The sequence below is a fragment of the Chiloscyllium punctatum genome, chromosome 20, assembly GCF_047496795.1.
Source record: "Chiloscyllium punctatum isolate Juve2018m chromosome 20, sChiPun1.3, whole genome shotgun sequence".
Taxonomy (NCBI): Eukaryota; Metazoa; Chordata; class Chondrichthyes; order Orectolobiformes; family Hemiscylliidae; genus Chiloscyllium; species Chiloscyllium punctatum.
Genome location: NC_092758.1, coordinates 73,434,118 through 73,450,492, shown reverse-complemented (window position 1 = coordinate 73,450,492; position 16,375 = coordinate 73,434,118). Strand labels below are relative to the sequence as shown.

The window sequence follows — 16,375 nt, the reverse complement described above, 5'->3', positions numbered from 1 at the left end:
CTGACGTCAGTGGTGGGAAAGTTACTGGAGAGGGTACTGAGGGATAGGATCTATTTATATTTAGAAAAGAATGGGCTTATCAGTGAAGGCAATATGGTTTTGTACGGGGGAGATCGTGCCTTACCAACTTAATAGAATTCTTCGAGGGAATGACCAAGTTGATAGATGAAGGAAGGGCTGTTGATGTCATATACATGGACTTTAGTAAGGCATTTGATAAGGTTCCCCATGGTAGCCTAATGGAGAAAGTGAAGTCACATGGTGTGCAGGGTGTTCTAGCTAGGTGGATAAAGAACTGGTTGAGTAACAGGAGACAGAGAGTAGTAGTTGAAGGGAGTTTCTCAAAATGGAGAAAGGTGACCAGTGGTGTTCCACAGGGGTCAGTGTTGGGGCCACTGTTGTTTGTAATATACATAAATGATCTGGAAGAGGGCACTGTTGGAAGAGGGCAAGTTTGCAGATGACAAGAAGATTGGTGGAGTAGCAGAAAGCATAAGGGGCTGTCAAAGAATACAGGAGGATATAGATAGACTGGAGAGTTGGGCGGAAAAGTGGCAGATGGAGTTCAATCCAGGCAAATGTGAAGTGATGCATTTAGGCAAGACTAATTCTAGAGCAAATTATACAATGAATGGAAGAGCCTTGGGAAAAGTTGATGGGCAGAAAGATCTGAGGTTTGCTGCACAAGTGGATAGAGTGGTCAAGAAGGCATATAGTATTGAGTATAAGAGCTGGCAAGTTATGTTAAAATTGTACAAGGCATTGGTTCGTCTGCATTTAGAATACTATGTACAGTTCTGGTCGCCACATTACCAAAAGGATGTGGACGCTTCTGAGACGGTGAAGAGAAGGTTTATGAGGATGTTACCTGGTATGGAAGGTGCTAGCTATGAAGAGAGGTTGAGTAGGTAAGGTTTATTTTCATTCGAAAAAAGGAGATTGAGGGGGACCTGATTGAGGTTTACAAAATCATGAAGGGCACAGACAGGGTGGATAGAGACAAGCTTTTTCCCAGGGTGAAGGATTCAATAACGAGAGGTCACTTTTTCAAGGTGAGAGATGGAAAGTTTAAGAGAGATACACGCAGCAAGAACTTCACACAGAGGGTGGTGGGCATCTGGAACGTGTTGCCAGTAGAGGTGGTAGAGGCAGGCACGGTAGATTCATTTAAGATGCGTCTGGACAGATGCATGAGCAGGTGGGGAGCAGAGGAATACAGATACTTTGAAATTGGGCGACAGGTTTGGACAGTTGATTTGTATTGGCTCAGGCTTGGAGGGCCGAAGAGCCTGTTCCTGGGCTGTAAATTATCTTTGGTGTGTGCGTGCGTGCGTGTGTGTGTGTGTGTGTGTGTGTATTGTACACCCTAGTCCAACACCAGCATCTCCAAATCATATCTCCATGACTGCATTCTTACTATAATCTATACAAAGTATAGTTAATCCATCTGGTTTAGGAACTAATACTATTGACAAATTCCAGCTGCTTTGGCCAGGTTCAATCAAATGGTTTTCCAACATGTTCTGAATCTCTGTTTTTACCTAATCTTGCATTTCTGTGTTTAAGCAATACGGATGTTGTTTTCTCAGTCCTGACTCTCCTACGTACATATCCTGTTGAGTGAATGTAATACATCCAAGTGTACCTGCACAGATCACCTCATAGTTTCTACTGGTCTTACACAATTCTCTTAGTATGAAACGCAGAATCTAACTGTCCCAATATTTCTCTGTTAGCTAGTTGAGTTGTAGAAGGTTAACATTGAGAACTGCTTACTTCTCCCTGTTCCTCTTCCTCACTATCCCTGTAATTTTCTATTCCTCTTGCCACCTGAAACAGTTGTTTCCCCTTCTCCTATTTCCTATGATGGCACCTTTTCAGCATGTTTATTTAATAACTGATTCTTTTTTCCTGCAATCAGGAATATTTATCAGATAAGACACTTTACTAAAACCTTCTAAATGTTTTGTATGAATTTCACTTTGAGAAATTCACCTTGTAAAGGTAACAAGACAATTCCCACTTGAAACATTCTTGTTGCTGCATTTCTTTTTTCGTTTGCGCCTGTGAGGCATTCCTGTGCCATTCCTGAGAGTCTTTCTGGAAACGTAGACACATGGTCCAACTCTGAGGATCCATCTTTCTGCTTCAAAGACTTCTCCCAATGTCGTGCTGCAATGATAACAACCTCCCTCTCAATGTCAGCAAAACAAAAGAACTGATCATTGACTTCACAAAGAAAGGAGGAGAACATGCCCACAGCTACATGACCATAAACCAATTCAAATGAGCTAACTCCATAGATTCCTTTGGAGAATCTTTAGAAATAAATAAGAAGAAATTTCATCATTTAACCCAATCCTGTGGGTATTAATGACTATATACCTTATTTGATTTGATTTATTATAGTCACATGTACCTAAGTACAGTGAAAAGCTTTGTTGCGAGCAGTACAGGTAGATTGCAGTAAGTAAGGACAAACAGATCATAAAGTGTTAGACAGAGTGAGGCCCACAAGTTACACTGTACAGGAGCTGCGTGAAGCAAGATCAACATTATTTGAAGTTAGAGAGTCCATTCGTCAGCCCAAAAACTGCCAGGAAGAAACTGTTTCTGAACCTGCTGGTGGGTGTGTTCAAGCTTCTGTATCTCCTGCCTGACAGAAGAGTTTGGAGGAGAGCATTATTGGGATGGGCTGGGTCTTTGATGATGTTGGCAGCTTTTCCTGGCAACAAAATGTGTAAATGGAGTCCATAGATGGGAGGTTGGCTTCAGTGATGGCCTGGCTGTGCACACAACCTTCTGTAGTTTCTTATGGTCCTGGGCAGAGCAATTGCCATACCAGGCTGTTATGCACCCAGGCAGTACTCTTTCTATGGTGTATCTGTAAAAGTTGGTGAGGATCCTTATGGACATGCTGAATTTCCTAAGCCGCCTGAGGAAGAAGAGGTGTTGTTGTGCCTTCCTGAGCTTCACATCTACGTGGGAAGTCCAGCACATGTTGTCAGTTATTGTCACTCTGAGGAACTTGGCGCTCTCCACCCTCCCCACCCCTAACCCGTTGATGTAGATGGGGCATGTTCTCCTCCTTTCTTTCTGAAGTCAATGATCAGTTGTTTTATTTCGCTTACATTGAGAGAGAGGTTATTCTCATCACACCATGACACCAAGCCCTCTATTTCCTTTCAGTAACTTGACTCATCATCAATATCCATCCTACCACAGCGGTATTGTCAGCAAACTTGGAGATGGAATTCATTCAGAATTTGGGCACATGGTTGTGGGTGTACAGGGAATACAGTATGGGGCAGAGAACACATCCTGGGGGTGCTCCAGTGTTGAGTGTTATCGTGGAGGAGGTGTAGTTGTCTATCTTCACTGATTGCAGTTGATGGATTAGGAAGCTGAGGATCCAGTTACAGAGGGCAGAGCTGAGACCTAGGATTCAGAGTTGTGAGATCAGTCTGTTACATTGAGAGGTCAACTGGTAGGGGATGGAAGCTGGCTGAGAGACTCGAGTTGATGTGAGCTATGACCAGCCTCTTGAAGCATTTCATGATTGTGGAGGTCAAAGCCACAGGGTGATCATCATAAAGGCACATTGCATGTGAATTCTTAGGTACTGGGATGATGGGTGGTCTTCTTGAAGCAGGTGAGGACTTTGGTTTTTAGGAGGAAGAGGTTGAAGATGTTGGTGAAGACCTCCGCCAGTCGGTCCGCGCACATCCTAAGTGTTCAGCTTTCTTTAGGTTGATTCCCAGGAAGACCAATCTGCAGCAATGACAGTGGGCACAGGTACGTCTGGGACTGTTGGGGTAGGTGATACCTTGCCACTGGTATTCTGCTCAAACTGAGCATAGAAAGCAGTGAGTGCATCAAGGAGGGATGTGTCTTTGTCCGCTATCTTGCTCTGCTTCATTTTGTATCCTGTAATGTTGTTTCGGCCTTGCCACAGGTGACAGGTGTGGATATGGTTGGTTTGGGCCTCTAACTTGGTCTGGTACTGCCTCTTTGTCATTCCTGATGGTTTGTGGTGGTCATATGTGGATTTTCTGTATAAGTCTGGGTCATCCAACTAGAATGTGCACGCCTGGTCTTCAGCAGGGGATGGATTTCCCAATTCATCCAAGGGGGTTTCCGATTGAGGCACACCCAGATTGACTTTGTTGGTACACAGCACTCCATGCACTTGCTAATGAAGTCCATGACAATGGTGGCATACTCATCTAGGCTGTCTGCTGTGTTCTTGAACATGGTCCAATCCATCAATTCTAGGTAGTCCTGGAGAAGCTCTTCCAGAGCCTCGGATCAGCATTGTGTTACTTCCTGCGAAGGATCCTCCCATTTCAGTTTCTGCTTGTAAGCTGGGAGGGGGAACACGGTGCTGTGATCTGATTTTCCAAAGCGGGGGCAGGGGATGGAGCGGTAGGTTGTGCAGCAGTGCTCCAGGATGTTCGGTCCTCGAGTGGGGGCCGGTGGTATCTTGGCAGCACCCTCTTGAGGCTGGCTTGGTTAAAGTGACCGGCCATGATAAAGTCACAGGGAATTTTGTTTACAGAGAATTTGTTGCTGTGTAAATTTCATCCAGGGCATTCTTCAGATCCGCATGGGGTGGTATGTAGAGTGTTGTCAGGATGGCAGAGGTGAACTCGTGCAGCAGATAGTCGGGATGGCATTTCACTGTAAGGTATTTCAGGGCCGGGGACCAGTGGCTCACACAGTCACCTCATCTGAGCACCAAGAGGTGTTCATTAGTGTTAGACCCTCCTCAAAATATTTTAAGAAGGTAGTCTAGACCCTAACTTTTTCTTATTTTAAAGGCAGATGTGAAGTGGGTGTTCCAAGTGTGATGCAGCTGGTCAAACCAGCTTTAAGCAAAACAGAATTTATTTAAACACTACAGATGAAACATGAGCAAAAGAAAGCAGAATTTAGAAAACCTTAACTATTGGAACACTTAACCAACCTGATGCAGCAACTTAACTAAGGAGCAGTTCCAATATAGAAACACCCCTTGGCAGAACGATAATTTCAAACACAGATTCTTACAGGCAGGAAGAAACAACATCCAGAGAGAGATTTCAGAGAAAGTCAGTGAGGAATCATTTATTGAAGCTTACAACCCTTCTGGGACTCAAACACCTTGTGAGTGCTACAGCTAAAACAAACTAGAAACCCTGAACTGGGAGAACTGGCTACTCCCCTTCCATTGTTAAATTCTTTTAGCTATCTAGCTCCCTGGACTGTTTGACACCTCTGCCTTTACAACCTCACTTCAAATAACCTTTTTAAAATGACAGCAGCATTGTCACAATTAGGAAGCATACAATTCTGCCCTTTGCTTTACCTGAGGATGCTGTGCGGTCCCTTGCAAGGCACAGTCAGGTATGGCAGGAGTGATTCATCTCTCTGTAAAACAGAGCACACAGCAGTCTCTCATCTGCCTCTGGAAGGTAAGTCTAGATCTGACTTCATCCATATTGTTTTTGATAGCTTGGTGTTTGCTAAGGGTATGCTTGGGAGGGGGGACTTAAAACCATGTTGTTTTAATCACTTGGACATGCAAAGTGTTTATTGATGCATGAGTTTTGCGTATTCCTGCATTCCTTGAAATTGGTATTTCATATGCTGATTTTATGATGTCTTCTGATCCTCACTCCTTATGGAATGTATTAGGGAGGTTGAAAAATCGTAGAATCCCTACAATGCAGAGAGAAGCCAGTTGACCTGTCGAGTCTGTTTTGTCACTCCAAAGAGCATCCCACCCAGACCCAACCCATCCCTGTAACCCTGCATGTCCCATGGCTAATCCACCTAGCCTGCACATCCCGGGACACTACAGCATAGCCAATCCACCTGCACATCTGTGGACACCCAGCAGAAGCCAACACAGACATGAAGAGAAGGTGCAAGTTCCACACAGACTGTCAGCGAAGCCTGGAATCAAACCCAGGGCCCTGGTGCTGTGAGGCAGCAGTGCTAACTACTGTGTCACAATGCCACCTGGGGTTGAATGTTATGTTTCTTTATTTATCTCAGTCATTAGCTATTATTGCTGTCTATCAAGAGGTTGCAACCGTTTGGTCTTCAATGGATTTTTAAAAATTACATAAGATAGTACATTGTTAAATTATACCTCGAGAATGATGGATATGAACATTCTGAGTTGAAGTCATTTACAAAGCTCTAAAATTACTTTGCTTACCTCTTTCAAATTCAATGCTGTTTTACCTAGACTTTTCCCTTATATTACAAAACATTTGCACCTAGAGGTAACTCATAGGCATTAGTTACAGTGTTATAATCCCTAGAAACCTCCTGTGACAGTAAGAGTATAAATTTCCTGTACTTTACCTGCTTTAGTCACCCCCATCTGATCCATTATTTTCTCAGAAGGAATAAATAATGCCTTCATGTTGATTTCCTGAAATTTTGGAAAAACCCATACAAACCTAAAACATTTCCTTGCTGTACTGTTCAGATAATAACTGGAATTCTCCCCATCAGAGATTTCTTCATCTCCCGGCATCCACTTTTGCAATAATATCATTCTCATTTCCAATTCCATTCTTTTCAATTCCATCTCCTTTTACTATTTTTTTCTGCTCATCCTTTGTCTTTCTCCACTGCCTTTAGCTTCAAACTGTTTTAACTGTAACTCTATATGAATTGATTCCAGTGTCTCACTACTTGGAATACTTGGTACCTCATATGTCTCTATTTAGCCCAAATACTGCTTTTCGTCTTTAATTATTTCTGCCTTCTTAACCTTGGCAGGCAATGCCACTTCTAGTTTACTTGCTAATTCAGTCAACCTGGTTTTTGGGATCTGTTGTAACTTGATCAGGTCATCTCTTCTAGAAGGCTTCAGCAGTTTTTACTGCCATCATAGTTTCAACACTATAAAACCTGATATTTTCTTTTATCCCTTTAACATTGGCCATCTCCACATCTAATTGTCTTTGTTCCAAAATATTCTGACACAAGACTCCCAAACTTTTTCAAGACTTCCTGGAGTAGTGCACTAAAACTCAAATCCTAATATTCCCTAAGTTAAAAATCACACAATGCCATGTAAGGTTGCATAAATCCCACTTTAGGAATAGAATCAGTCTGACCTACCACTGGAACTCAGACACTTTAACTTCACACCTTCAATGCATTATCTGAGCTGAGATGACGCCTATTGTTAAACGATATCTTGAGAAAGCAACTTTAAAAATGTTCTTGGATTTACATATTTAGGAACCAAAACTAACATGATAATTCTGAAAGATGAAAGACATAAATCTGTTTAATGTTACATTCCATGACACTGCAATCCTGTTGCTACAAAGTCTGTATCTTATGATTCTGCTCCACAACCACCTGATGAAGAAGCAGCGCTTCAAAAGCTAGTGCCTCCAAATAAACCTGTTGGACTATAACCTGGTGTTGTGTGATTTTTAACTTTGCCCATCCCAGTCCAACACCAGCATCTCCAAATCATGACTACCATTCCCAGAGTTGTCACAGATGTGAAAATATCTTGTCAAACTATTCCAAAGTTTACTGGATTGACAAATTCAGAGTAAAGCACTCATCAGGTTTCTATACTTAGCAAGAATATAATAGCTTATTACAAACTAATTTTCTCTAACCAATGGCAAAATGGAAGTAGTAATTGCAATCTTTTGAAGCTGTGACTTAAACTCTACCCCTTCTTAAATCTAGATAAACAGACTGACACACAAAGATAAATAAGATATGGATATTAAGGATGGGAAAATCCTTTTTAAAACTTAGTGAAACAAAGGCCCATATTCTCCACAGTTGTTTTCCCTGTATATGTAGGAGGTGTGCATGAGTATCCTGCAGAATCCACTTCCAAGTAGGTTCTGAAGGACTTAGCCCGATCCCATTGGCAATCTCCCTACATTTGGAAGGCTTCTTAATGATCAATTTAAATCAGACAATTCAGAGGTTTCTGATGAAATTGAGTACAATAGTTACTCATGGAAGATTAGACTATGAGACACCTGAGTAACATCAGATCTAGTCTAACATCTGAGTAACGATTCAACTCAACGCCAACTTATTTCACACACCCCCAATTACATCATTCAGTCCCTGACTTAACAACCCCTCTCACTCACGCTGGGACTCCACACCCCTCTTCTGACCCTCTCCTTCTCTCCTCACAAGCACACTCTCTCGATCACCCAGCTCCAGATCTGGACCCTTCTCCCACTTCAGATCTGACCCCCCTCCCACACTCTGGACTGACCCACTCCCTTCCTTTGGTCTGAGATTGATCCACCTCCATTCTCTATCCTCCCAGCCCCACCAACCCCAATCCCCCATTGCCAGACCCAACACAAAATGCCATCCGTGGACCTGACACCCACCCTCACTTGCCCTCCACCAAAACTGATTTCTCTCACACCCAATACCCTGGCTAAATTCTGACTAACTTACCTGGTTCCTTTGCACCCTTCCCCCTACCCACCTGACACCCTACTCCTGAACCATGCGGCATCCTTCCCAAGGTGCCCCTGACAACCCACCCTTTATTCACTTACCCCCAGCAACCTGGACCCTACTGTCCTAGCAACCTACCCACTTGACATACTTCCTACTGGCATCCTACCCAGCTGTCACCACTCATATTTGCACTTGACTGCCCATCCCACCTGTTACCCTGCCCTCCTTCACTCTAAAAGCACTGTCAGATTGAAAGTACAGGCTCTACATTTTCTGAAGGACCCCTGAGTAGAATCTCCTGTCAGAAATCTGGAGCTCTCTCCTTTCACAAAACAAAGGAACACAGTGGCAATCTGTGTGAGATTGCCACTGTTTGTGCCACACCTTGTAAAACCTGGCCCACACTTTTCAAGCACCAGGCTGGACCACAGGATTCAGTGAGCTGCTTGCTCTTGCTTCCTTTTGATTCTTTGATGTTGGCACAAGCTTGCCTCCCCATTGATGTTCAGGCAATCATTCACTGGTTGAGAATTTGTCCTTTCGACATCTCTGAAGATGTTTTTATTCGTCCTTCAACAGGCAGCTTACAGAGGAAAGTGAATGGCAGCCAGCTATCTGTTACAGGTTATCTGTTTCTAGTACCACCACACAGGAGAGAGCAAGAGATTCTTCATACTTTCTCTTTGCAGGCTAGAGGTTTCTGGACCACAGGAGCACGCATCCATGGTCATCTAGTCAGAAGCCAATCAAAACGTTGTTGTTGAGCAATTGTTCCCACGTTCAGAGTCCTTCAGTTCTGGACTATCTGTTTTTTGCTCTTACTGCTCCAGGACAGCACAACGGCTCAGTGGTTAGCATGCGACCCCACAATGTCAGGAAACCAGGTTCAATTCCAGCCTCGGGCTACTGTCTGTGTGGGTTTCCTCTGGGTGCTCCAGTTTTTTTTCCAACAGTCCAAAAGATGCGCAGGTTAGGTGAATTGGCCATGCCAAATTGCCCATAGCGTTCAGGGTTGTATAGGTTAGGTGTATTAGTCAGGAGTAAAAGGGTAGGAAGATGGGTCTGGGTGGATTACTCTTCGGAGGGTCAGTGTGGACTTGTTGGGCCGAATGGCCTGTTTCCACACTCAGGATTGTAGGACAGGACAACGTGGTCTTCAACTCTCAACATGCTCCAATTCCTCTTTAAGCTGACAGTCCAAAAGTAAAATAAATTGTAATAATGTGGTCTTTGCAGGATGGATTCAGAAGAGTCATCATGGATTTGTTCAGTAAAAATCATTTATAATTAACTCGCTGGAGCAAGCCTTAAATATTCAGCCTTTTGAATAGATTCAATGAATCAGTCTCCACTGCTCTTGAGCAACTTCCAAAACTTAATGTTCCTCTGGGAGAATAAATTCATCCTCCCCTCTCTCTCCAAATGGGTACCTTGTTGTTTATGTCCCTTGGTTCTAGATATCTTCAAGAGGGAGAGCATCTTCTCTGTATCCAGATGAACAAGCTACCTCAGAATCGTTTGGTCTGCATTCTCAGGGGCTCATTCACCAAAGCTCAATGTAATTTTCCCTCAAGTCATTGAACATTGGTCCTCGAATTCCACATCTCCAAGCTTCATTTCATTTGTTGTTTGTTCTTTTTTCCCCAGGAATGTCCCAGTGGAGTTGTCAATGAGGAGACCTTTAAGCAAATTTATTCACAGTTCTTTCCACAGGGAGGTGAGTGATAGTTCCATCAAAACATTCCAATAAACAAGGAAACTCCAATTGTTGTTTCATAAGGTCCTGAATCCATGAAATGAGCGGCTTGAGGTAATGGGAGTTTGAAGAATGAAAACCCAAGCTCACTTAGTTTATCATCTGCCAGTCCTGAAGCAATTATAATGGAAATACCGAGTAATTGCCTTCATACTGCTCTGAACAGACGCAGGCAGAAGGTGGGTGTTTCTCTGGTGATAGAGAGCATTATGAAATACAGGCTCCAAGGTCACCTGACCTTCCCAATCTATCTGCAAAGACTAAACATCATCTGTCATCTTCCTCAGATAGTGTTTTCCAAAATATTCTTTTTCTGAAAGGAATCCATCAAAGTTACATTTGAAGAATCATTGCTAACTTCTTCAACCACACCCTGTCTTTCCTGAATACCCAATGCTTACTGGAGGGGAGTGAATGGAGAGTGTTTAGCTTCACAGCCAGCTCAACTGAGAGTCACAAAAAGTAGGTAGCCCTCACAATCAGGAATTGGATGATGAGGGGTGCAAGAGATTGGTGAAAAGAAAGAAGGTTGCTGCTTCCTATCTGATAGGTTGGCAGAGGGTTGGTGGAACAGGACGTGTTTGCAAGGAATCAGATTGTCAGAGTGGATGTTGATTTGTGTCTGATCCCAGAGCAGAAACAGATTATTTTATATGACCAGACTGTTAGATGTGGCATTCCTTGCTCCAGCTGACCCCCAAGCAGTGATGTGAATCCAGGTACCTGTTCTATGCACCCTTCAGCTGATGGGTTCCCAAAACCCACTTGGCCAGAACCTCTGTTGGAATAGAGTGAAAACCAGAACTGTGCTGGCTCATTATCATGTTTCGATGATTGACTGAATCATGGAAGCAGATTGGTTACTCACCACACATACCATCTCTCCTACAATTGAAAGGGTGAAGGTTCATGGTGAATTTAAAATGGTATTGTTGATATTTTGGCTCTAACGCGAGCCCATGAATCTGAGGGTTATATTTTCTACTGAACTTTCCCACTTCACTCTCAGGTGGCGTCCTTTTTTGATTAGATTACTTACAGTGTGGAAACAGGCCCTTCGGCCCAACAAGTCCACACCACCCCGCCGAAGCGTAACCCACCCATACCCCTACATCTACATCTACCCCTTACCTAACACTACGGGCAATTTAGCATAGCCAATTCACCTGACCTGCACATTTTTTTTTTGGACTGTGGGAGGAAACCGGAGCACCCGGAGGAAACCCACGCAGACACGGGGAGAACGTGCAAACTCCACACAGTCAGTCGCCTGAGGCGGGAATTGAACCCGGGTCTCCGGCGCTGGCGCTGTGAGGCAGCAATGCTAACCACTGTGCCACCGTGGCGTCCTCTGCTCTGACTGGTCAAATCTTGTTCCGCACACAACCCCAAGCACCAGCCTTCAATCTGAATTACAACAATAGGTGCAGGCTGCCTGTTAAACCATGGAGTTAAACCAGAACAGCTGCCCACCATGCATATCAGATAGCTCAGCTAGGAGGGCCCTGAGACAGATCCAGGAAAGAAACCTCCAACATTACTGCAAAGGGAATCTAAACCAAAAAGATCCCAAGGGCACATTCTCATAAATTAAACAATCGCATAGTAATGGCTAATAATTAATTTTTACAGTGAATAGATACAAACTGTAACTGAATTACAATAGAGAGCAGTTGGAGACAGTAGATAATTATTGTAGAGAGCAGCTAGAGACTAAAGTTACAGACTGTAATTTATTATTGCAGGGATTAGTTACAGAGTGTAATAAATTATTATAGATAGCAATTACAGTCTGAGGGATTAATGTAAAATGCAGTGTATTATAATAGAGCAGTTACAGACTTTAATTTATTATAACAGAGACCAGTTACAGTGTGCAATATATTGTTTTAGAATACAGAAAAACACACTGTAAGGAATATTACAGAGTGCAGTTACAAACCGTAATTATTATTACAGAGTGAAGTTACAGACTGCAGTGAATTAGAACAGAGTAGATGTTAGAGTACATGAACAGGCTATAACAGAGTAATACAGGCTGTAATGAATTATTACAGAAAACATCTTCAAACTGCAGTGATTTATTATGAAGTGCAGCTTCAGGCTGTGATGAATTGTAAGAGACTAACAGAATGTAATCAATTATTACAGAGAGCAGTAAAAGACATATGGAATTACTAAAGACAGCAGTCAAAGATTTGAATTAATTATTGCAGAAAGCAGTTACAGAGATGACTATCCATAATTGTGACCAGTTCTAGGCTCCGGTGAATGATTTCTTATTACGTCTGTCTTTTCTTCCAGATGCCAGCATGTATGCGCATTACCTCTTCAATGCTTTTGACAGTGCACATAATGGATCCATCAAATTTGAGGTAACTCTTCTTCCATGATAACTGGACACTGCATGAATATTTGCAACTGTGTTTACACTAAATACAGAATAGAATGATTAAGCTCAACCAAGTGTGAGGGAACTCGATAAAAACCACTAAAGATACATTCCTTAACACAGGGCTCTAGGGGTTACTGAATGACAGTGAGAGGGATCTAGATTAACATCAGTAGAGATACAGACAGGAACACAGGGCTTTGGTTGGAGAGTGGTTACAGAGTGACAGTGGGAGGGAGGTGGTTAACATCATTGGAATTAGGAGATGTTCTTCCACCACCCCACCAACCCCGCCCCCCCACCCCACCTCCCCCCACCAACCCACCTCCCCCCACCAACCCAACTCCTTCAGTCCTCAGGTCCAGTTCTGAATTCTGACACAGTTTTTTTATAGTGTCCTGAGACATACAGAGCCAAGGCCAACTATGTGCCTCACTCTTCCCAGGAAATGTAAGAGGGATGAACATCTCTGGTCCTCCTGTGCATACCACACACTCTGAGTTAAAAATCACACAACACCAGGTTATAGTCCAACAGGTTTAATTGGAAGCACTAGGTTTCAAAGCGCCGCTCCTTCATCAGGTAGTTGTGAACCACCTGATGAAGGACCGCCGCTCCGAAAGCTAGTGTGCTTACAATTAAACCTTTTGGAGTATAACCTGGTATTGTGTGAATTTTAACTTTGTACACCCCAGTCCAACACCGGCATCTCCAAATCATGGGTGGCCTTGCAGTTGCAAATTCTCCTTGATCAGGGTGTCTCTTGGCCTCCTGTTACTCCTGGTCTTGCCTGCGACCCCCTCCTCCCTCATCCACCTGAGGAAGGCAGCTTCAGTGACTACCACCCCACTAGCAACTGGACACTGGTCCCATGCTGGAAATAACCCATGTTGGGAACACAAGGAGCAGGAGAGGTTTTCAACACTGAGAACAGTCAGTGGTGGTATACCCTGCAGGTAAGGGCTGCACACACTCCTCCACACAATAAGATAGACTACACCCTGATAATGAGAACCATATCTCCAGTATTCTCTCAGCTTCAACCTCACCTTGGACACCAACTTGGTGAAGGTACCATGCTGGCTGTGTGACCAGCACATTGCATCAACAAGGCAGTTCCTGCTGCGCTCTGACCCCCTTCCCATTCCCAAACCCACATCAGCCACAAAATGTAGTGGATCACAAGTGGATAAGGTGGTCAAGAGGTGAATGTCATGTTTGCCTTCATCAGTTGGGGCATAGAGTATAAAAATTGGCAAGTCATGTTGCAGCTGTATAGAACCTTAGATTAGATTACTTACAGTGTGGAAACAGGCCCTTCAGCCCAACAAGTCCACACCGATCCCCCAAAGCGCAACCCACCCATACCCCTACATTTACCCCTTCACCTAACACTACGGGCAATTTAGCATAGCCAATTCACCTGACCTGCACATCTTTGGACTGTGGGAGGAAACCGGAGCACCCGGAGGAAACCCACGCAGACAAGGGGAGAATGTGCAAACTCCACACAGTCAGTCGCCTGAGGCGGGAATTGAACCCAGGTCTCTGGCGCTGTGAGGCAGCAGTGCTAGCCACCGTGCCGCCCACATTTGGAATTTGGTGTACAGTTCTGGTTGCCACATTATGCAAAGGATATGGAGACTTTGGAGAGGCTACATAAATAGTTAACCAGGAGGTTGCCTGGTTTGGAGGGTACTAGCTATGAGGAGAGATTGGACAAACCTGGTTTGTTTTCACTTAACATCGGCGGCTGAAGGGTAACCTGATAGATGTTTACAAAATTATGTGAGACATGGATCACATGGATAGTCTTTTTCCCAAAGTAGAAATGTCAATTACCAGGGGACCTAGGTTTAAAGTAAAAAGAGGTAAGTTTAAAAGAGATGAGAGGCAAGTAAGTACCTAAAATGTGATGCCAAAGGAGGTGGTGAAGCTGGATACAATGGCAAATTTTAAGAGGCACCTTGATAGAAATATGTATTGGAGGGAAAAAAGGGATATGGATTCTGTTGAGGCAGTATGTTTTCAGTTCAGAAAGGCATCATGTAGTCTTGGGGTCTGTTCCTGTGCAATACTGTTCTTTGTTCTTGTTCATTGTAACCTTACATTGAGAGGACAGCATCACCACACTGACGTGACAGATGATGAAGAATGTTTCCCTCCTCCCACAGCCCAAATTGTGGGTCATCTTGAGCCAGAATTAGTCTCTTTTTAAAGTCATTGATGCTCACGTCATCATCATTGAGATGGTAATATTCAGTTTGCAATCACATGGAAATGACATTGGGAGGTGATAGCTTAGTGGTACTGGCATTAGACTATTAATCCAAAACCCTGGTAATGTTCTGGAGACCTGGATTGAAATCTTTAGGATCATTGAATCCCTACAGTATGGAAGCAGGCCATTCAGCTCATCAAGTCCACACTAACCCTCCAAAGAGCATCCCACCCAGACCCACCCACCCCCCCCCCCCCCCCCCAGTCTCTCCCTGTAACCCTGCATTCCCCATGTCTAATCCACCTAACCTGCAAATCCCTGGACAATGTGGACAATTTAGCATAGCCATCGAACCTACACATCTTTGGACTGTAGGAGGAATCCTGAGCAGGATGCCAGGAGATGGCAGAAATCAGTTTATTTGGAAGGCGGGTGAGGGTAGTTGTCAGATCCATGGAGGGGATGGCATTGTTGGTTGGATCTGGCGGTGGAGGAATGGGGTAGGTTTTCCTGAAGGGTAGAGAACGGAGGCAGATCAGGCACAGAGCAAGGGAAGGGACAGGAAGAAGGCAAATTGAGTCTGAAGCATGTGAAGGGCAGAAGCTGAGTGTGGGAAGGAGGGTCAGATCCAGAGTGGGGATGTTTTCAGATCTGAAGTTGGGTAATGGAGACAGTGAATCTAGAGAGGAGGGAAAGAGGGCAGCAGGAGGGCCTGAAGCAGGGAAGGGTATGGAATACCACCATGAGTGACAAGGAGTGTTAAATCAGAAACTGAATGACGCAGTTAGGCAATATGTGAAATAAGTTGGAGGTCAGTTATAGAATTATGGAGTCATACAGCATGGAAACAGTCCCTTCGGTCCAACTTGTTCAGACATCCCATCTGACTTAGTCCCCTTGCCAGCATTTGGCCCATATTCCTCTAAACCCTTACTTTTCATATACCACTCCAGATGCATTTGAAATGTTGTAATTGTACCCATCTCCACCACTTCCTCTCTCGCACCTCATTCCATTCACACACCACCCTCTGCATGAAAAAGCTCCCTGCTTTTAAGACCCTCTAAGGCTGGAGACATGGCCTGTTTGTTTTCTTGTAGCCTGTCCTGGAGCATTTTCACAACAGGCCTTGTTCCTCTGTCTGAGCCTCAGAAACAGACGGTGTGTATCAGGCCTCTTGTACCTGAAGTGTCTTGGAAGAAATACATTGTCTTCTTCAGGCAGTAAAGGTATCAAGGTGTGACATACGCTGTCTCCATCTCAGATTCTGAGGTTTCTTCAACGCTAGACCAAGTGAGAGAACCCATGGACTCCAACAGCATTCCTGGTCTGTTCTGAGGTGCAGATTACATTTTGCTCCTGACCTCTCTGTGGATTTGCAGCTTTCATGTGGTCCATGTGCTTGATCAGGACTGTCTCACCTCCCCAAACCTTGTAAGGGACCTGACCTAGCATCGACCATGCCTCCTATGCATGCAGGGCTATTTCCATGGTTTCATCCCCTGAAATAAAATGTGTCTCTCACTTGGAGGAGTCTTGTGTC

The 16,375-nt window shown here is 44.0% G+C and overlaps 1 protein-coding gene across 5 annotated transcripts in view; it reads left to right on the top strand.

Annotated features, from left to right (window-relative positions):
* LOC140492194 (A-type potassium channel modulatory protein KCNIP1-like) overlaps nucleotides 1-16,375 on the top strand; it is a 503,740-nt gene that overhangs the window by 444,213 nt on the left and 43,152 nt on the right. For all 5 annotated transcript variants that reach the window (XM_072591070.1, XM_072591067.1, XM_072591065.1 and 2 more), the window contains exons 3-4: nucleotides 10,111-10,180; nucleotides 12,524-12,594. In XM_072591070.1, coding sequence (XP_072447171.1) covers nucleotides 10,111-10,180; nucleotides 12,524-12,594 — 141 coding nt within the window. The remainder of the gene's footprint in view (nucleotides 1-10,110; nucleotides 10,181-12,523; nucleotides 12,595-16,375) is intronic.